This window comes from Bos taurus, chromosome 2, assembly GCF_002263795.3.
Source record: "Bos taurus isolate L1 Dominette 01449 registration number 42190680 breed Hereford chromosome 2, ARS-UCD2.0, whole genome shotgun sequence".
NCBI classification, from domain to species: Eukaryota; Metazoa; Chordata; class Mammalia; order Artiodactyla; family Bovidae; genus Bos; species Bos taurus.
The window spans coordinates 27,917,251-27,939,536 of record NC_037329.1 but is presented as its reverse complement, the minus strand read 5'-3'; the positions used below and the strand labels follow the sequence as shown (position 1 = coordinate 27,939,536).

The 22,286-nt window shown below is 42.6% G+C and overlaps 1 protein-coding gene across 2 annotated transcripts in view; it reads right to left on the bottom strand.

Annotated features, from left to right (window-relative positions):
- The window catches only part of STK39 (serine/threonine kinase 39), a 323,134-nt gene that overhangs the window by 253,608 nt on the left and 47,240 nt on the right, over positions 1-22,286 (bottom strand). For both annotated transcript variants that reach the window (NM_001434979.1, NM_001075826.2), the window contains exon 2: positions 2,385-2,497. In NM_001434979.1, the coding sequence (NP_001421908.1) occupies positions 2,385-2,497 (113 nt within the window). The remainder of the gene's footprint in view (positions 1-2,384; positions 2,498-22,286) is intronic.

Below are 22,286 nucleotides of genomic sequence, written 5' to 3'. Positions count from 1 at the left end.
CAAATGACACTGATATGGTTCCTGGTCCCAGGTAATAGAGAAAAGGGCCTGGAACGACAGAAGTCCTGGTGCCTCCAGTAGAACCCTTACCTAGGTGTCATCACTGGCAGCCGACTGTTGATAAAAAGTCAGCAGCGGGAAAACATGGAGACTTTGGGCAACTGCTGCTGCTGCTAAGTCGCTTCAGTCATGTCCGACTCTGTGTGACCCCGTAGACGGCAGCCCACCAGGCTCCCCCGTCCCTGGGATTCTCCAGGCAAGAACACTGGAGTGGGTTGCCATTTCCTTCTCCAACGCATGAAAGTGAAAAGTGAAAGTGAAGTCACTCAGTCATGTCTGACTCTTTGTGACCCCGTGGACTGCAGCCTACCAGGCTCCTCCGTCCATGGGATTTTCTAGGCAAGAGTACTGGAGTGGGTTGCCACTGCCTTCTTTTGGGCAACTGAGGGCTTGTTAGAAACCAGAGACCACAGCATCAGCCCTGAAGGCTGGTTCCAGAACTATCAGATACAAGTACATACAAGCCGTGTACATATTCTGTCTAAATATTCTGCTGGTGGCAAAAAGATGACTGTGAGACCTCCAACAGAACACCATAATCCAATACAACTGCCATAGGCAAACTCAAGAGTAATATTTCCAAACAGGGCGTAGATCTTTAAAAAATTATTAGGTACCTAGTATAGCCACAGAATTTGAGACTCCTAATGGGATCCTGGAAAAGACCCTGATGCTGGGAAAGATTGAGGGGAAGAGAAGGGAATGACAGAGGATGAGACGGTTGGATGGCATCACCGACTCAATGCACACAAGCTTGAGCAAACTCTGGGAGATGGTGAAGGACAGGGAAGCCTGGTGTGCTGCAGTTCATGGGGTCACAAAGAGTCAGACATGACTTAGTAGCTGAACAATGGCAACAAACAATGGGATCTTAGAGATTTTGTGATTCAATTCTCTTTACATGGTGCAGAGCTGTTAGGTAATTTGACTAAAAAAAAAAAAAAATTAGTGGCAAAGGCAGGACACAGCTCTCTCCAGTTTGTTTAAAGCTTTTTCCATGCCAGAAAGTGACCTTGAAAACTGGTCAGATGACAAAGACAGTTTTATTGGTCACCGTGATAGCATGCAACAGAAGTATGCAGTAATAATTTCAGTAAGAGCAGAGCAGAGCTGAAATTCTGAGGAGGGTAAAAGTGCTAAATGTATGCAAAAAAAAAAAAAAATTTTTTTTTAATTAAATTGTGGAAGCCCCCTTCCTTTAATTGAACTTTTAGCCAGCAATCTGTTGTTTCAATCCCAGCGAAAACTATGCTTTATGGAGCCTGATTTAAAATGTAAGACCAAACCGATCTGGAAAAGTACAGCTTTATCCTTGTACTTAATTTATACTATAGTGTACTGTAATTATGCCTGAAATAAAAGCTATATTCTGAGTAAAGACAAAAGGCTCTTGTTAATGACATTCCATTCCCAATGTAGACTATGACAAAAGGCCTCTTCATTTGGAGCCAACTGTCATTATACGTTGTAGCTTGTATGAAGCTATTGGACTAATATTTGTCCTGGGATTAGTGGTGGGATAACCAATCAGTCGACTCCTCCACTGCAGTTTTCCATTATCCTCAAACAAATGACCAAAAGGAAAAAAAAAAGAAAATTGGCAGGTGGAATGACAACTATATTTATGAGATTAAACTCTCAAACCCTTCACAGTTTGCCGGGCAACTAATAACCATTTGCCAAGCTGTTCATTTAATAATGAGTCAGCTAAATCCAAAGCAAATGATCCTCCAACCAACCAGTGCTACTATAGTCACAGGCACACTGACAAGCTCCAGTTATTTATGTAACATACTTTACTGAGAAGAAGTACAAGTTGGCCTGTACCAAAAAAAAAAAAACTCTTCTCATTCGCCAATAGGAATGCAAGCTACCCTGTGGTATTTTTGAATAACTGAAATTTATAGGAGATTTTGTGATTTATGAAAGCCAGAAGGGCCAGCAAATTGTTTAGGGAGTAATTCCTCTTTGTGTACGACTCGAGACAGAGGGCCAGAAGCTCGTCATCCAATTCAGTATAACGTGACCTTAGGTCATCTGAGCCTATTCCCTCATTTCATAAAGCAGTGTCAACACTGAGACCATCCCCACCTGGGGATTATGAGGACTGAGTAAAATTCTATTTGTCAAAGCAAAGTAAGCTGTATATTACACAACACAGTCATAAGGAGGAAAAAGCCAGGTGGGCTGCTTTCCAAGAAATACATGTGTCCAAATGGGAGAAAACATCAAGTGGCCTCTGCTCTCTCCTCTCCTGCTTCTCCGGCCCATCTCTACATAAGATAAGAAAAGCAACCAGCAATATCCCATTCACTTTGACTTACTAATAGTTCATCCATGCTGGTCTGGCATTTTTCCAAGTTGATCCGCTTTATTGCTACACGTTCTTGCCTGGGTTTGCATAGAGCAGCCTGAACCACAGCTGTAGCGCCACTGCCTGAAAGGAAATGAAAACAACGTCAGCTGTCAAATGGCACACTGTTAGATTACCCACATAAATTCTTTTTTTTTTAAGTTTCTGTAACTTGGGTATTCAACCCATTACCATCTGACATCCTTTTAAAGAGTTTCTTACGTTCGAAAATAATTATCTGGATGAGATAAAGGAAAATCTGGATTTTTCTAGAGGATACAAAGACAGTATCTACACTCCAGAGGCTTAACAATCCAGGAAGGTGACCCACATCAAAACAGCCCACTGCAATACAGCGTGTTCACGGCTGCCTAGAATAAAGGCTGAGAAAATAATATATCTGATATCACAAGAATAAAGGACATGAGCATTTCATTACAACCCTGCGTGGAAGCCATTACCATCCTCGGGTACTGGCATTTTCTCATTGTGATGACTACAATATCTCAAGCTCTTCTCCCACTTCAGCGCAAACCAAACCACTCCAGCCTAAGCTACTTGAGGGCTTCCACCAGATGCTATGACTTCTCTGCTCTGAACACTCTGTGAGTTTATCTCTTTCAAGCTTGCTCTACAATTAGAAGAACAGGAATCAACCCGAGTATTCTCATGTTGAAAGCAGGCCTCTTCAAGGATGCCAAGCAAAATGATGCAAACCTGTAATTACAAAAGCTCTCAGCATTCATATGCATTTCCCATTTCTAAGGTTTCATGATCATTAGCTAATGCACTCAAACTCCTAGGAGACAGAGTCATGTCATTATCCATATTTTATAAGAACAAAATGTAGACGTGTAATGACTTGTGGCAGAGCACAAAGAGCTTCTAATCGAATTTATATTCCGAAGGGGCAAAAAGACCTCCAGGTTAAGGCATCTCAATTCTGCAAAGAATATCAAAAATCTCATTCTCATCACATATATCTTCTCCCACTGCAAGACTGCCAAGAAGAGAAACAGCCTGTGCAAAAGGGGGCGGATATGACCGTCTTCTCCTTCAAGTTTTCCTTTGGGTACTTTTTCCCAAATGAGTTGCTAAATATCATCCAAATGGGGGAGGGGAGATTATTTTTGTCAAAAAAGAGGAGAGACCAGTATCAGCTATCCTGATACATGTGAGATAGAGGCATGACATTTCCCGTGCAAATCAAGGCTTCCCCACCCCGACCAAAGTGCCCAAATGAGTGTCTTTGGTGCAAAGGTTCTGCCCTGTGGTCTCACCATCAGCTCTGGCCCCCTGACCTGGTGACCCATCAGGTCACCCAAATGCTCCAAAGACAGGTCTCCAACTTCAAGGATTCTGTTGCAGGAAGCCCCACCTGTGTTCACCAGTGGAGTAAATCCACATATACTGACCACCCACTATACAGTCGGCATTTTCCTTGTATAATTGTTGTTACAAGCCTGTGCATTTTGTTGTTGTTGTTGTTAATAGCCTCGTTTTACATGTGAGAAAACTGGGACCCCCCACAGCTAACAAGTACCTGAGCCAGGGTCTGAGTCAGGTCTGCCATACTCCCAGGTCCATGCTTTTTTCCTTCTACCCACAAGCCAGAAGCACACTTTTCCCTTGCAGCCTTGTTTTGCCATTGCTAAGAAAATATCTTCTACATTGTCCTATATTGTTAGAGACAAGAGAATCAACCTAGACGGAGGGTCTGAGTGAGCCACACTCTCTCTAGAGCTCAGTTCTCAGTTCTCAGAATGATCAGTTCGTCAGTTGGTGGTTCAGTGGTAAGGAATCTGCCTGCAATGCAGGAGACTCTGGTTTGATCCCTGGGTTGGGAAGATCCCCTGGAGGAGGACATGACAAACCCACTCCAGCATTCTTGCCTGGAGAATCCCATGGACAGAGGGGCCTGATGGACTACAGTCCGTGGGGTCACAAAGAGTCAGACACGCCTGAGTAAGTAAACCACCACCACCACCCTCTCCCTTACCTCAGTGCTTCTCCATCAACTGTTACTCCAAGTCCCACTGGATCAACCTCCCCAGCGTGCAGATTACAGCATGCTGGGCTCAATCCAGAATGTTCCAGATACCAGAGCCAAACACTACAAAGAGCCCTGCTGATAGCAGAGTGCATTTTCCAGTCAAGGTCTCCAGAACAAGAGCCCATCGCTGAAGGGAGCCCACAGAGAAAGTGATAAGTAGCTAGTTAGCACTGGGCCTGGTACCCAGCAGAGACATCAACAAACACCTTTAATGAGCTGCTGATGGGAAGCTCAGCCCTATCTATTACAAAACTCCCCCCAGTCCCACCCCTCCATTCTCCATCCACATCTCAGACCATTTTCAAACTGGGAAAACTGGAAAACAGGAAAGAAGACAACAAATTCCCAGAAAGGATAAAATAAGCATATGTGATATGGGGCTACCATTCAGAGTCAGTTAAGTCCTTGACTATAAAAGTCTTCTGGCTTCCACAGACAAATGCAAGAACATGGACACAAAGAAGAATTCTATAAAGGGGGAGGGATGTTGAGTTGGCTTTTGCACAGCAAAGGATACCTCTGACAAAATGAAAAGACAAACTACTGAATGGGAGAAGACATTTGCAAATGATATGACTGAAAAGGAGTTAATATTCAAAATATATAAACAGCTCATACAACTCAACATCAAAAAACAAACTGATAAATGGGCAGGGAAAAAAATAAATTTTAAAATAAATAAATAAAAACTTTAAATGGGCAGAACTGAATAGACATTTTTCCAAAGAGGACGTGCAGATGGCCTACGGGCACATGAAAAGATGCTCAATGCAGCCAATAATCAGGGAAATGCAAATCAAAACCAAAATGAGATAACACCTCATAGCCATCAGAATGGCTATCATCAAAAAGAGCACAAAAGGTTGTCAAGGATGTGAAGAAGAAGGAAGCCTTGTACACTGTTGATAGGAATGTAAATTGGTGCAGCTACTGTGAAAACTGTATGGAGGTGTCTCAAAAAGCTCAAAATAGAACTACCATATGACCTGGTAATTCCACTCCTGGTTATGTATCTGAAAAAAACCAACACACTAACTCTAAAAGATATATGCACTCCAATGTTCATAGTAACATTATTTGCAATTGCCAAGATATGGAAGAAACCTAAGTGTCCATCAACAGATATATGGAGACGGAAGATCTCTCTCTCTCACACACACACACAATAGATATATTACTCAGCCATAAAGAAAAGAAATTTGCCATTTGCAGCAAGCGCCATGAATGGCCTTGGAGGACATTATGTTAAGTGAAATAAATGAGAGAAAGATGAATACTGTACAATATCACTTACATGTGGAATCTAAAAAATACAACAAACTACTAAATATAACAAAAAAGACGTACACTCACAGATATAGAGGTTACGCTACATAACCAGTGGTTACTGGTGGGGAGGGGAGGAGGGGCAACAGAGGGGTGGAGAAGTGGGAGATACAAACTGCTGGGTATAAGATCGTTTCAAGGATGTACTGTACAACATGGGGTATACAGTCAACATTGTGTAACAGTTACAGGTGGAAAGTCACCTTTAAAAACTGATAATAAATAATAAAAACTTTTATTTTTTTTTTAAAGGGGAGGGAGTGGTGGGAAAATCTTTTATTAGAGCCATACAACCAGAGGACCGTTATTGCTTCATACATACAGCTGACTAAAGAACAGCTGGCAGCTTCTCATGTTGATAAAGAATAAATGTGAAGCTTTAGAACCTGAGGTGACTGTCACTTCACGTAAGGATTTAACCACTCATTGGACAATCTGGAACAGTCTACTTTGAATCCAAAGATTTCCTTCAACTATAAGAGAGATCAGGAACAACATTAGAGGTGCAGGGAGCCTCAAAGATCATCACTGAGTCCAACCCCTCACTTAACAGGTAAGGAAAGGAAGGGAAGAGAAGAGAGCTCTCATCGGAAACCAGATCAGCCAGCACCTTGAACTGGACTGCCCAGCCTCCAGCAGAGTGAGAAATAAATTTCTGTTGTTGAAGGCATCCATTCTTAAGGTATTTTGTTAGGGCAGCCCCACTGATTCATACAAAAGACTTTCCTTGTGTGTTCTAAAGTCACAATCACCTATGCTAATTATGCTATACAACTCAGAAGTTCTCAAAAACTTCCTTAAGTGAAAGTGAAAGTCACTCAGTCGTGTCCAACTCTTTGAGACCCAATGGACTTATACAGTCTGTGGAATTCTCCAGGCCAGAACACTGGAGTGGGTAGCAAGTCCCTTCTCCAAGGGATCTTCCCAGCCCAGGAATCAAACCAGGGTCTCCTGTATTGCAGGCAGATTCTTTAGCAGCTGAGCTACCAGGGGATCCCCCCAAAACTTCCTAATTAATTCAAATAGCACTAAGAGAAAAGATTCAACTGAAGGGCCTCTGGTAGGCCTCTGTAACCCTCAAGACTCTTGAAAGGATGGTTGGTCAGAGATTCTATCCAATCCTGATTCTGATTCCCAGGGTTCAGTGATACTGGGCCTATTCCTACCTATACCTCCGTTTCCTTAACAGGCATAATAAAATGACCTGCACCACCAAATAACACAATTGTCTGGAAAACACATCCTTGGAAAACAGCGACTCAATAAACGTAAGGCTCTCTCTCTAGGACTCATTTCTCCATCTGTAACGTGGAGACAGAATACATCCGTAGTTTATACTGGGGAAAGCAGCCGCAGGTCGGGACTCAGTTTCATTTTGCTTACCAGGAAGATGCAGCTGGTTTAAAAGGAGGAAGAGGTGGGCTAAACTGGGAAACTAGAAGAATAAATGATTTCTAACATTTGATACAGCGTGATGAGCTTCAGATCAGTCGCTCAGTCGTGTCCGACTCTTTGCGACCCCATGAATCGCAGCACACCAGGCCTCCCTGTCCATCACCAACTCCCAGAGTTCACCCAGACCCATGTCCATCAAGTCAGTGATGCCATCCAGCCATCTCATCCTCTGTCGTCCCCTTCTCCTCCTGCCCCCAATCCCTCCCAGCATCAGAGTCTTTTCCAATGGGTCAAGTCTTCGCATGAGGTGGCCAAAGTACTGGAGTTTCAGCTGTAGCATCATTCCTTCCAAAGAAATCCCAGGGCTGATCTCCTTCAGAATGGACTGGTTGGATCTCCTTGCAGTCCAAGGGACTCTCAAGAGTCTTCTCAACACCACAGTTCAAAAGCATCAATTCTTCGGTGCTCAGCTTTCTTCACAGTCCAACTCTCACATCCATACATGACCACAGGAAAAACCATAGCCTTGACTAGACAGACCTTTGTTGGCAAAGTAATGTCTCTGCTTTTGAATATGCTATCTAGGTTGGTCATAACTTTCCTTCCAAGGAGTAAGTGTCTTTTAATTTCATGGCTGCAGTCACCATCTGTAATGATTTTGGAGCCCAGAAAAATAAAGTCTGACACTGTTTCCACTGTTTCCCCATCTATTTCCCATGAAGTGATAGGACCGGATGCCATGATCTTCGTTTTCTGAATGTTGAGCTTTAAGCCAACTTTTTCACTCTCCACTTTCACTTTCATCAAAGTGAGAAAGTACTTTGTACTTTTTCAAAGTACTTCCTACCACATAGGAAGCACTAATTAAATCTCAGCTAGTACTTCTCCTCAGGGAAAACCCTCCGGGTCAACTGGTGTCCTGTCAATTTGTTATGTTAATACCACACAGCATTTCACAATGTCTATGTACACAATTCATTCAGCCCTTCTTTAATTGATGAATATTCTCTTTTGTGTTCAGTTCCCCCACCTTTACAAACAATGTAGCATAAACATCTAGTACTTTTAAAATATACATTAGTCGAGGACAAGAACTTTCATGTTAAAGTTAGGACGTGGTCAGTAGTCACTTTCCATAAAAGTCAGGATTTAAAAAGCAAAAAGATAAACAAAACAAGGCATAACATTAGCCTGTGACGTGAATGGTTGGTGGGGAAGCAATCTATCATCACATCCGACTCAAATGAAGAGCATCAAGCCAAAGCTTTAACCAGAGTTTGCCCATCTCTTAGCACATGAATGAGCGAGCTCCTTAAATATGCTTGCTTAGCTGTCTTTCTTGGCAAACAGAGTCCAGAGCTGTATCAGGCATTCTTTTTAGAGGCTGGCTGCTGGTGTGTAGTAAACAAAACAAATGACTTCGGTCCAGCTGATAATTTCTTCCAAATCTCTTTATCCATCTTACTCAAGGTGCTCTATTTATATCACATGAGCAACCTCATAGTCCAAGAGGCCAATCAGGTCAGATCACATGAGGGTCAGAAGCTGGCCAGGGTATGAATGGACACACACACACGAGCCCCATGGGGACACAGCTGCCACTCTGCCTTGGTCCACTGTCACCAGGTGACATCACCTGCTGGGCAGGGTGAGACTGTGACTCTTGCAGACAAGTTGCAAATTCAAAATTTTGTGTGAGAGCTCCTGAATTTAGGTTAGCAATTACTGTGTAAAAATATAAAAACATTGTGAGTGATATAAAAGCTCATCACAGGCTGTATTTGCCTCCTGTATTTGAGTTACTGCTGCTGCTGCTGCTACTGCTAAGTCGCTTCAGTCGTGTCTGACTCTGTGCGACCCCGTAGACGGCAGCCCACCAGGATCCCCTGTCCCTGGGATTCTCCAAGCAAGAACACTGGAGTGGGTTGCCATTTCCTTCTCCAATGCATGAAAGTGAGAAGTGAAAGTGAAGTCGCTCAGTCGTGTTCGACTCCTAGCGACCCCATGGACTGCAGCCTACCAGGCCCCTTCGTCCATGGGATTTTCCAGCCAAGAGTGCTGGAGTGGGGTGCCATTGCCTCCTCCGGAGTTACTGCTAGTTGGCTTCAAAAATGTATCCTTTCTTACCTATGGGTACAAATTTCAAATTATTCAGTTACCCATATGAAATTGTCATTCTTCTAGATCAAAATGGTCACATTTCCTACGTTTCAACATAATATGTGAATGTACTCAGGACATGGGACCACGCTGACTTACCACAGGTCAGCATGTTGCCATCCACTTCATCCTGCTAGCTCACACAAAGAAAAAACTACCAGTGCTGTTTGGTGGTTCGAGGTGTTTTATGTGAAAGGAACCCAGGTACAGCAAACACCAAGTAAACACACGGTAAACACAAACTCCTCAAACAGAGAACAGGAACTGTGAGACAAGTGTCAGGTGCCATTTGGCGGACAGATTCTTTTGCAAAACAGATGTTACTGCTTGCCTGTCAGGTACAGGGGGCAGGCACAGCAAGGCCGCATTTCTCAAGCAGCTACAAACACAGGTGACCTTCCTAAGTGACCTGGATTGTGTAACAGCCAAGCTGGTTGAGTTATATCCTTCTGCCTCTGTCCAAAGAACCAGTGAGTACAGCCTCTTTCTGGGATTGTGGGAGGAGATTTAGAGCTTACTATTAAAAAATCATCAAGCTCAGGGTGAGGGGTTTCCTAATGGCTAAAAAATCTGTCTGCCAATGCAAGAAATAGGGGTTCAATCCCTAGTCTGGGAAGATTCCACATACGGAGAACAACTAAGCCCAGAAGCCACAACTGTTGAGTCTGTGTTCTAGAGCCCAGGAGCCACAATTACCGAGACCATGCATTGCAACTACTGAAGCCCATACACCCTAGAGCCCATGCTCCGCAAAAGAGGAGCTGCTACAGTGAGTAGCCCACGCTAGCCAAAACTAGAGAAAGGCCTGTGCAGCCACTAAGACCCAGCACAGGCAAAACATAAACAAATAAAAGTATTTTTAAAACGAAACAGGGTGAGGTGGAGAAATGGCTACTCAGTGAATGAACCTGCATTTCACCACTGACCTGGATAAACTACCTTCACTGGGAAAGCCTACCTTGTTAAAACCTTTAGAGGTCACAGATTTCACCGAAGAAAAGCAAGGCTTACCTGCAGCTCAGCAAGAACCATCTGATAATAACCACAGAAAAACAAAAAGGCACCCCGGGCTCTGATTGCAGGGAAGATAGAGGGAAACTGGTGTGTGGAATCAAATTGGAATTAATATCATATGCTCACCTTGGACCTCAAGCTACACCTAAAGCAACAATTAATCTTTTTTTTTTTAATTTTACACAATTCTGTACATTTACTAAACTCAGAAGGCAGACTGGGATTATCTAACATAAAGAAAATTATGATTAAGGGATCAGGTAAAGTCTAGTTACCTGACTAAAGAGGAGTGGTATGTATAGGATAAGAAGCTGTTAAGTATCAGGCTCTAATGTGCATCTCAATCAATGTGATCCATACTGCGATTCACTCCTAGACATTTTTGGTTTTCTTAAAGATACACAGTAGATAAAAGAATCACTCTGTAAATATGACTGCTTGCCACTTAAAAAAAAAAATCCGTTACAGCCATTCCCCCCTTTTTTGTGGTTTCCCTCTCTGTGATGGTATTTACCCAAGGTCAATCATTGTCAGAAAATATTAAATGGAAAATTCCAGAAATAAACAATTTGGGAGTTTTAAATTCTGAGCCATTCTGGGCAGTGTGATGAAATCCAACTCCATCCCACCCTCAACTTGAATCATCACTTTGTCCAGCATATCCCACCTGTAAATCACCTAGCCATCTCGGTTATCAGATCGACTGCCAAGGTTTCACAGTGCTGTGTTCAGGTAAAGCCTTATTTACTAATGTCCCCAAAGCAAGAGTAGTGATGCCGCAATTTGGGTCTGCCAAAGACAGGCTGTCATGTGCTTTCTTTAAGCGAAAAGGTGAAAGTTCTCAACTTCATAAGGAAAGAAAAAAATCATAATGCAGAGGTTGCTAAGATATACAGTAAGAAGTAATCTTCCATCCGTGAAATCGTGAAGGAAAAAGAAATTTGTGCTAATTTCACTGTCTCACCTCAAACTGCCACCACAGTGCATAAGTATTTACTTAAGGTGGAAAAGGCGTTAAATTTTTAAAACATTGTGAGAGGGAGAGAGATTACACTCATCTAACTTTTATTATGGTATATTGCTGTAATTGTTCTATTTTATTACTAATTTCTTACAGTACCTAACTCATAATTTAAGCTTTATCATAGGTAGGTATGTAAAGGAAAAATCAGCGTGTATATATATATATATACACGCTGTTTCAGGCATCCACTGGAGGGCTTGAAAATGAATATCCTCTGTGGATAAGGAGGAACAGCTGTAGTCTAAAAAGCACTCGCTTCAAGGTTCAAGTTCTAACGTTGACAGTGACCAACAGGAAATGTAGAGTAAAACATACACTCTCTCTGTCCGTGAAAGTGTATTCATTGTTTAAGAAAAAGATCATCCTATTTTGATGGGGTGAGGAAGGGTGGGGAGGGTTGACAACCCAACCCCGTGGGTTAGCTATGAATCATTTCTTCAGACGCTGCCTTCTCTAACAACTCCAGGCAGAGTTAGTCACTTCCTCTCTGCTCTCAAGGACTCAGTACAGCCTCATCTCAGCACTTAACATGACAGTCTTAGGACTCTAGAACCAACCCTTCCACTGAGGCCCTGCCTGGAACGCAGGAGATACTCAATAACTGCTTGCTAAGTGGACGAAACGCACATACATCAACCTATCCCTGGGTTGACAAGATAAATAAAGGAGGTGTTCTGTTCTGCTCAGTCACTAAATCGTGTCTGACTCTGCAACCCCATGGACTGTAGCACACCAGGCTTCCCTGTGCTTCACTATCTCCCAGAGTTTACTCAAATTCATGTCCATTGAGTCGATGATGCTATCTAAACATCTCATCCTCTGCCACCCCTTCTCCTCCTGCCCTCAATTTTTCCCAGCATCAGTGTCTTTTCCAATGAGTCAGCTCTTTGCATCAGGTGGCCAAAGTATTGCAGGTTCAGCATCAGTCCTTACAATGAATATTCAGGGCTGATTTTCTTTAGAATTGACAGGTTGGATCTCCTTGCAGTCCAAGGGATTCTCAAGAGTCTTTTCCAGCACACAGTTCAAAAACATCGACTCTTCAGTGCTCTGGCTTCTTTATGGTCCAGCTCTCACATCCATACATGACTACTATGTAGCTGTGCTCAAAGCTGGCTGGATACAAAGGAGTCTAGGCCCAGATAGGTTGTATAACCAATCCGAAGGCAAGGAAGCAGAGCATTTTTACTCCATCTGCTCACTGCGTGTGTTTGTAAGTAGGCAGAGGTTGGAGGACCTGGCAGCTAATGTCAAGGAAGAAGCCTAGCAAGGCCATCTGCCTGAAAGCATTTCTGATTTGCAGAACATCCCTTTCCATTCTGGTATTGAGTGTCACAGCAAAGCTCAGACCGAAGAGCAATGTTCCATCAGAATAGGCTGGGACCCTCAATTTTTAAAAACTGGATCCCCTGGCCCCTGCTCAGCATACAGATATCATGCAAAATGAGGCAGGCTAAAATAGGGTAGGGCCTTCAGTGATTCCACTTGATTAAAAAGAGGTGATACAAAACACCTCGCACTGTAGAGAGGTGACAGACAGGGGCTGATGACAATCCTCCAAATACATCTTAGGAAACGCGGCGTCAGGCCCTGGACTCCACATTCCTACAGAGCAAGCTGGATTTTTACACTCAGTAAAAGGTCACTTTGAAGTCCTCGCCCCCTGCAAACTCAAAGCCCCATGATCCAGCAAGACTGAAAAACTTCCTGTTCTTCTCTGAGGGGGTAGCAACTCCTCCCAGCAAAACCCACTCGTTTCACTGATTAAATCAACCAAATAGAAGCCAACATTCCACAAAAGAATGTCCACTGCTATCCACACAGATAAACAGATACACCCACTGGTAAAGGCCAAAAGACATGAGTGCCCTGGTTCTCAAGCAGTATTTAAACAGGGTATGGGGGTGGTCTCCTGGTCTCCAGCTCCTTATTGCTCCAACCTTAAGGCCCCCAAAAATGGGAACAGCTCTAAATGCAAAAAGAAGAGCCAGTATCTACTTCAAAGTCAGTACCATTTAACCATCTCAGCCATGGACACGCTGCCTTTGTATAAATAACAAAAAGGCATGCCCCTCACTGGGTGCTGACCTGGAGCCCAAGGGCTGGCCAAGTGGATAATGACTAGGGGGAAAGTTCTTCTCTCCAGCTGATTGAATCAGAACTTGTTGGGCTGAACAATGATTTGGTGTTCAGCCTCCAGGGGTCAGGGTACAACCTGGGGGCAGCCCCTTGGTTTCAATTTAGCACATCCATAGCCCCCAGCCTGTTGTGAAAATATAAGTAAAGTCTGTTTCTAAGTCTCACTTCATATCCAAGAAAGAGCCCCCATGAGGAGTCCTGAGTCTCAGCAGATTTCTCTGAAAGCCTGTGAGACACAGTAATTAATATCTGAACTCATCTAAGAAATATCAAAGATGCTTAAAATGCAGATTCTTTTTTCATGATGAACTGATTTAGTTACTACTGCATAGTTGATTTACAGCGTTTCATGTGTACAGCAAAGTGTACAGTTATATAGATGTATTCTTTTTCAGATTCTTTTCCATTTGTGTATGTGTGCACACAGTCATGTCCAACTCTTTGCGACCTCATTATAGATTATTAAAAGATATTGAATATACTTCCCTGTGCAATACAGTAGGTCCTTGTTGCCTATTTATCTTCTATATAGTAGTGTGTATCTGTTCAAAAAGCAGATTTTTAAGCCTATATCCAATCTATTGAATCAGAATTATTGCAAATGAAAGACTAGAATCTGCATTTTTAATAAGCTTCTCTAGCAATTTCTCTATATCCTTAAATTTGAAAACCATGGATACTGGGTGTAGGCTTTTCTGCCCCCTCCACAGCCAGGACACCAGGTCTTGGGAAATTTTATCAGCAAGCAGTTAGGAAAATCAGGTACACTAAATCTTGTAACAGATATTATCTAGTATAAAGAACTGGTTCCGCAGGCATCAGGGCCACAGTAACTGCAGGAAGCAGCTTCATCCACAAGAGCCAGGAAAATCAGAGGAGGGATGGGGTTATCAGAATCTGGCAGTTCAGAGGAGGAGACCCATAAAGCTGGGACCCAGACCTCTGAGGGACAGGGGCTGACACCTCAGGGGCTCCAAGGAGGGCCTCTCAGTAAGGGTCCACGGAGGGCTGGGAGGTCAACATCTGAGGACTGGCTGGTGTGGGCATCTCTGAGGGATGCCAGGAGGCTGGTTCCAGGATGTAGAAAGAAGCTGGAGGACAGAACCAACTGCTGCTAGGGCGAGAAAGACCCTTTCTGGAAGGAAGCTGAAAAGAACCAGAAGCAAGCAGGATGAAGTCCTTTCTCCCTCCTCCAGCCTCCCAGAGTCCCCCAGCATCCCCAATTAGCAAAGCTTAACAGGGAAGAGCAGGCAAAGGAGGAACACGGTTTGCCGGGTACCAGACCAGATCTAGAAAGGTATGTCTAGCGTTTAGAGACCACCACTTAATGAGGAGCCAAGGGAGTATGCTGTGCATCAGCTCCAACAGAAGACGGGGTCTACTCCAAGCTCCCCCAACAAAAGCTTTGTCTCGTTTCACTCTGTTCACAAACACAGCTTCTATCGTGGCCCTTTTTAACATCTAACACTCCTCAAAGGTTCACTCTGTACTTCCACGCCCAACATGGCCCCACTCTGTGTCTCCTGGTCATGCAGAAATTAGGAGTAGCCACAATTAGCCACACAGCCCAACCAGCCATGAGACCTCGGGCAAGTTGCTTTGGCACGCGTGCCTCTTTCTTCTCAATTACAGAAAGGGAATGGCAGCAGTTATATATGTACCTCACGGGATGGCTGTAAATATTAAATGAGACAATACACACAAATGTAATAATACAAAGAAACATGCCTGGCACTAAAGTGTTTATGTTTTGACTGTGAATATTTTCAACAGTATGATTACCCCAGATACCCGGATGGAAACTAAAACAAGATCGACTACAAGCTGCTGAAAAATGCCCTTCCCTGAGGTCACCTCTGTTCGCTCAGAGCCCCAGCTCCTGCCTGCTTCTTCTCAACCCCACCTCGCCGAACCTGACTCCTGGTAGTCTTGATACCAGTGACTGGGTATACAGAAAATTATGCGGAGGGAAATGATTCATTGTTCCAGCTCCACTCCTCTAATAATTAAATATCCTTGGCTACCACACCCATGAAGCAGCAAGAAACTAAAAAAATTTCTCCTAGCTCAAGGACAGAAGGAAAAAAGTCCATTTCACTAAGGCCACCCACTGCTCCCCATCTTTCTGTCTGATTTGACTTCACTCATAATCATTCAATTATCTGGTCTCCTCAGTCACCTGAGGTTCCCCCCAAGCTACATCACCCAAGGGGAAGTACAGGCACCCCTACAGGGAGAGGGCGTCCCCTGCCTCTCTCCTGCTGCAGTCTCACCCAGCAGCAGGAAGATGATGCTGTAGGCAGTCTGACTGACAGCAGAAGAGGCACGGGGACAGCAGTGTGCTGGGAACCCTATCGGGGCCTGAGAGCACAGCTACATGAGCAGGAGCTGAAGAAGAGCCCCGTGAAGGGACCCCTGGAAGCAGTAGCATGCCGTCAGCGCCTGCCTCTACCGGCCCTACCACTCAGGTCTTCCTGCAGGATCCCCCTCTCATTGGTCGGGCCTGGCAGGACTTCAGGACAACTTGCCCTCTCATTCTTGGAGCCAAAGATTAGGACTATACAGGAATTAAAAAGATATGCAGGTCACCTGAATACCCTGTGAAAATGTAGATGCTGACATAGTTCTGGGGTGGGGTTTAAGATTCTGTGTTCCCAATGATACATATGATGCACCTGGTCCACAGAGCCCTCTTTGAATTGCTAAAGCATGGGGGACACAGCCTTTTCATACTGTTCATGAGGTTCTCAAGGCAAGATTACTGAAGTGGTTTGCCATTTCCTTCTCCAAACAATGGAATGGGAAAGTCTAGAGATCTCTTCAAGAAAATTAGAGATACCAAGGGAATATTTCAAGCAAAGATGTGCACAATAAAGGACAGAAATGGTAGGGACCTAATAGAAGCAGAAGATACTAAGAAGTGGTAGCAAGGATACACAGAAGAACTATACAAAAAAGATCTTCATGACCCAGATAACCACGATGGTGTGATCACTCACCTAGAGCCAGACATCCTGGAATGTGAAGTCAAGTGGGCCTTAGGAAGCATCACTATGAACAAAGCTGGAGGAGGTGATAGAATCCCAGATGAGCTATTTCAAAAGATGATACTGTGAATGTGCTGCACTCAATATGCCAGGAAATTTGGAAAACTCAACAGTGGCCACAGGACTAGAAAAGGTCAGTTTTCATTCCAATCCCAAAGAAAGGCGATGCCAAACAATGTTCAAACTACCGCACAATTACTCACATGCTAGCAAAGTAATGTTCAAAATTCTCCAAGCCAGGCTTCAACAGTATGTGAGCAAAGAATTTCCAGATGTTCAAGCTGGATTTAGAAAAAGGCAGAGGAACCAGAGACCACTGGATCATAGAAAAAGCAAGACAGTTCCAGAAAAACATCTACTTCTGCTCCATTGACTACACTAAAGCCTTTGACTATGTGGATCACAACAAACTGTGGAAAATTTTTAAAGAGATGGGAGTACCAGACGACCTTACCTATCTCCTGAGAAACCTGTATGCAGGTCAAGAAGCAACAGTTAAATGGAACAACAGACTGGTTCCGTTTGGGAAATAAGTATGTCAAGGCTGTATATTATCACTCTGCTTATTTAACTTATATGCAGAGTACATCATGAGAAATGCTGGGCTGGATGAAGCACAAGCTGGAATGAAGATTGCCGGGAGAAATATCAATAACCTCAGATATGCAGATGACCACCCTTATGGCAGAAAACAAAGAGGAACTACAGAGTCTCTTGATTAAAGTAAAAGAGGAGAGTGAAAAAGCTGGCTTAAAACTCAACATTCAAATAACAAAGATCATGACATCTGGTCCCATCACTTCAAGGCAAATAGATGGGGAAGCAATGGAAACAGTGACAGACTTTATTTTCTTGGGCTACAAAATAACTGCAGTTGGTGACTGCAGTCAAGAAATTAAAAAATGCTTGCTCCTTGGAAGAAAAGCTATGACAAACCTAGACAGCATATTAAAAAAAGCAGAGACATTACTTTATCAACAAAGGTCCATATAGTCCAAGAAATGGTTTTTCCAGTAGCCATGTATGGATGTGAGAGTTGGACCATAAAGAAAGCTGAGTGCCAAAGAATTGACGCTTTTGAACTGTGGTGTTGGAAAAGATTCTTGAGAGTTCCTTGGACTTCAAGGAGATCAAACCAGTCAATTCTAAAGGAAATTAACCCTGAATGTTCATTGCAAGGACTGATGTTGAAGCTGAAACTCCAATACTTTGGCCACCTGATGAGAAGAACTGACTCATTTGAAAAGACCCTGATGCTGGGAAGGATTGAAGGCAGGAGAAGGGGATGACCGAGGATGAGATGGTTGGATGGCATCACTGATTTTATGGAATTGAGTTTGAGCAAGCTCCGGGAGTTGGTGATGGACAAGACTGGTGTGCTGCAGTCCATGGGGTTGCAAAGAGTTGGACAGGACTGAGTGACTGTACTGAACTGAGGGGACACAGCTTCCCCAAACTGACCCCAAAGGTTCTAAGTACTCACCTCCTAATAAGGGAGTAGAAAGTTTAGAATCTGCCTGACCCACTTCCTGGTCCCCTGTGGCTGGATGGGGAGGGAAGCATGAGCTATGGGAAAGCAGATGCCTGGGAAGTCAGGGATAAGAGGGACCAGCTTGATATATCTAGAAAATCAATTAATTGCAAAAGATACATGCATCCTAGAGTTCACAGCAGCACTATTTACAATACCCAAGACAAGGAAGCAACCTAAATGTCCATCAACAGATGAATGGATAAAGAAGACATGATATATATATATATATGTATGTATATATATGTGTGTGTGTGTATATACACATACATACACACACACACACACCAGACTATTACTCAGCCATGAAAAAAATGAAATAAGGCCATCTGTAGCCACATGGATGGACCTAGATGTTATCACATTAAGTGAATTAAGTCAAAGAAAGACAAATATCATATGATATCACTCATATGTGTAATCTTAAATAGACCCACAGATATAGAAAAGAAGCATATGATTACCAAAGGAGAAGTAGGGGGCAGGGATAAATTAGGAGTTTTGAATTAACATATACAGACTAAGGTGTGCTACTGGTGAAGAACCTGCCTGCCAATGCAGAAGTCCTAAGAGGCGCTGGTTCAATCCCTGGGTCAAGAAGGTCTCCTGGAGAAAAGCATGGCCACCCACTCCTTGCCTGCAGAATCCCATAAGCAGAGGAGCCTGGTAGGCTGCAGTCTATAATGTCACAGAGTTGGACATGACTGAAGTGACTTTGCACACTTGCATATATAAAACAGATAACCAAAAAGGGCCTACTCTATAGTGCAGGGAACTATACTCAATATGTATATAGAAAAGAATAGATAGATATAGGTATACTTATATACACACATCTACATACATTTGTACAAAACTGAATCACTATGTTGTATACCTGAAACCATTAATAACATAATGTTATAAATCAACTACACCTCAATTAAAAAAAAAAGAAGGTCCAGTGTGGGGAAGGGGCTCCCAGCCTACAGAAACCAGAAGGAGCAAATCCCTTTCCAAGGAACCACATTTAGGAATGTTATGCATATTTAGCTCTTCAAAACTGAAGACTCAACACTCCTCCCCTTGACACCTAAGTTTATCATTTTTTAGGTATATTTTCAGAAATTCACCACAAAAGATGAGGACAATGCTGCTTCCTTGCCTCAGTAAACACAGTGCAATGAAACTTAGAATTGTTTCCAGCAACTCTGGCTGAAATTAAGTTGGGCTTCAGTTGTCTGGAAATTTATTAATCCAGAAAACATAACTTCTCAAATATTATCATTAACTAAGTATACACAGTAAACAAAGGTAAACAGCCAGATTGCCATAAATGCTTTTATTCACCCCTAGTCACACTCACATTAAATGATTAGTCTTTACAATAACAATACAGTGTTGATATTCAACAGATTACTTTGATGACAGTTCAAGAAAAAGAATCATTACAAATATTAACTGTTTAACTGAAACTTTCTTACAGCCTGATGCACAGATCCTCATATCCATACAGTATCTCTAACTGAAAGCAGACGTGTATCCTATGGAGATCCGCTTAGGATGGCATGAGTTTTAATATGTCTTGTAGTCACTCGTTTATTACCTTTTTTAAGAGCTGGGCTGAACTGGATTAATAAGTGCTTGTTAAATTGATCTTGTAATAGATAAACCTCTTTATTTCCTTTCTGTTTCATTTACTTCACAAATGATAGGAAGTATTTAGTTTTATGTATTGCTGTCAAGTTTTTGGTTAACTAGTGTTTCTACCTTAAACTCTAAGCTCTCAGAAGGCAGTTACCTGCCTTCTTGATTAGCCTTGTTCACCACCAAGACAGCCCCTCCTGTGCCTAATGTAATGAAAAACCTGTTGGTGATAATGGCCAGGCCTTCAGGCCCACAGTATGTGGACCAAAATCCCCAAAAGGCCCAAGTTTCAGATTCAATCTCCTCACGTGTCACTTAGCTTCACTCTGTTGTTTCACTCCATCCAGTCCCAGTAAGAATAAAATGGATAGATACGTATAACAACTCCACCACCAAGGGGGTTAGGGAGAGGAGGAGCAACCAAAAGCCTGATCTACTAGCATTTAATAACAATTATAATAACGCCTTCAGCACATGAAGAATAACAGCATCTTGGAGCTGGAAAGAACTTCTATTTATAGGTCACACAATCATATAAGGACAGAGAATATGTACATGTTTATTCATTCAACAGATTCTATTGAGCTTCCTGTATGTGCCAGGCACTAGCTGAGGAGCTGGAGGCAGAGAGCAAAAAGTGCCTCCTTCCTAGAGTTTACATTTTAATCGGGGTGGGGGCTAGATTTTTTAAAATCTGTGAACAACATAAGTTTATTTTGTGGTAAGTGCTATGAAAGACATGCGTAATATCGATTGGTGGGTGGAGTCCTGGAGCTGTGACAGTCAAGGAAGCCTCTCTAAGGTGCTGACATCTGGGTGGACAAGGAGAAGTCACCACACTAAGATCTGTGGGCAGACGTGCCAAGAAGAGGGGCAGCACCTGCAAAGGCCTGGGGCAGGGAAGAGTTTGGAGAGCTTTGTTCGACTATACAAAGGCAGTATAATCAAAGCTTGTGGACTAAGAAGGCAGATGGGAAAAGGGATGCTCAGATGGTAGGCAGGGACCACAAGGAGAGACAAGTGAACCAAAATAAGTGCTCTCGAGGATTTTGAAAAGAAGAACTGGATGATCTGGCTCACGTTTTATAAAGCTCCCTCTGGCTCCTCTGTGGAGATACAGCTACAAGTGAAGAAAGAGTAGATGTGGCAAGACTGGGAGTTGCCATAAACGCTCAGGGACCAAATAAGGATCAGCTAGGATGAGCGCTGATGTATTAGAAGTTATCTGGGAAGGGGAAACCTTGAAGTACCAAAACTAAATATGTATCACCTCTACTCTGGTCATCACTGAATTTTATAATGAATAACCCTGATTCTCTCTTTACCCTTTCAAAACTTGTACACCAGGACTGGTCGGTCCACCAGAATAAATTCTACTCACTCCAGATGACAATTTAAAAGCCCTGAGCTACCATGCATTGCTCAATCAACCTCTAACAGGAAGAACAAAGAAGGCTGAGAATGTAGAGGACAGAGACATAAAAACCAAGTTGCCGTCATTCTCCATCTACTAACTGAGAAGAGGCCAGCAAGAGTGGGGCGTGTGTTTCTACATATTCGAGAGAGAGTTCTGGGAAAAACAATTTTTCAGTCATCTCTTACAACTGGATATTTGTGGGTGCTGCCTCCTATGAAGAAGCATTTTGTAAAACCAAAAGAAAAAACAAAAACATTTGGTATTTGAAGGTATTTTTCCCATCTCACTTTTCTACTTTTGGAGGCTAACAAGAAATAATTAACCAGTTAAATGAAAGCTCTTTCTCGCCATTCCTTAAAATTAGACCATACTAAACAACAGTGACTAAGAGTGTTTAATCTAAATTTTTAAAAATCCCACTATCCAGACACAGCTATTTTCATAGTCACATATTACAGTCTAATCCTTATTCATACACACATTTATATGCATTCACATGCATAGTCACAATAATTATAGCTCTGTATTATGCTATTTGCATTGTGAATTAGATCATAAGCATTTTTCATGTTTCTAAAATGTTTATAATTATATTAGTTGCAACACAACATCCCAAATATTACTGAACCATAAACTGTTGCCTTTAACCCTAAAATTGGGCACATGAATTCTCTTTTCTCTCAGTTTTGTCTTACAATTTCAAAGAGATAACCCAACTTTTGTGCAAATAAAAGCTAAAACAAAGCCAAATGCATAAATTTCAAGGCTCTTATAAAATTGCTGCATTCAGTAACTCATTAAATTGCTTATAAAATCATTCATCTGTCAATGATTTGCCAAATCAAGTGAGTAAAAAGAAATACATCAATTTCATTTAGGGATTATTTACCTAGGATACAAGAATAACACACAAACCCAACAGGAAATTAGCTGAACCTGCACCGTAGAATGTGTACTTTTTTCTTTAATAAGTGAATGGAACATGGACTTGGAGGAGACATCACATTCTCTGCACTGTAATTTCGCCAAAGTCTTAGCTTTCAGTAGGTGGCTGAGTACTTATAGGTAAGAATCCACAGATGAAACGCTGCAGGAGGCAACTCTCTGAATGTTTTAAGAAATGTACTACATTGGGCTTCCT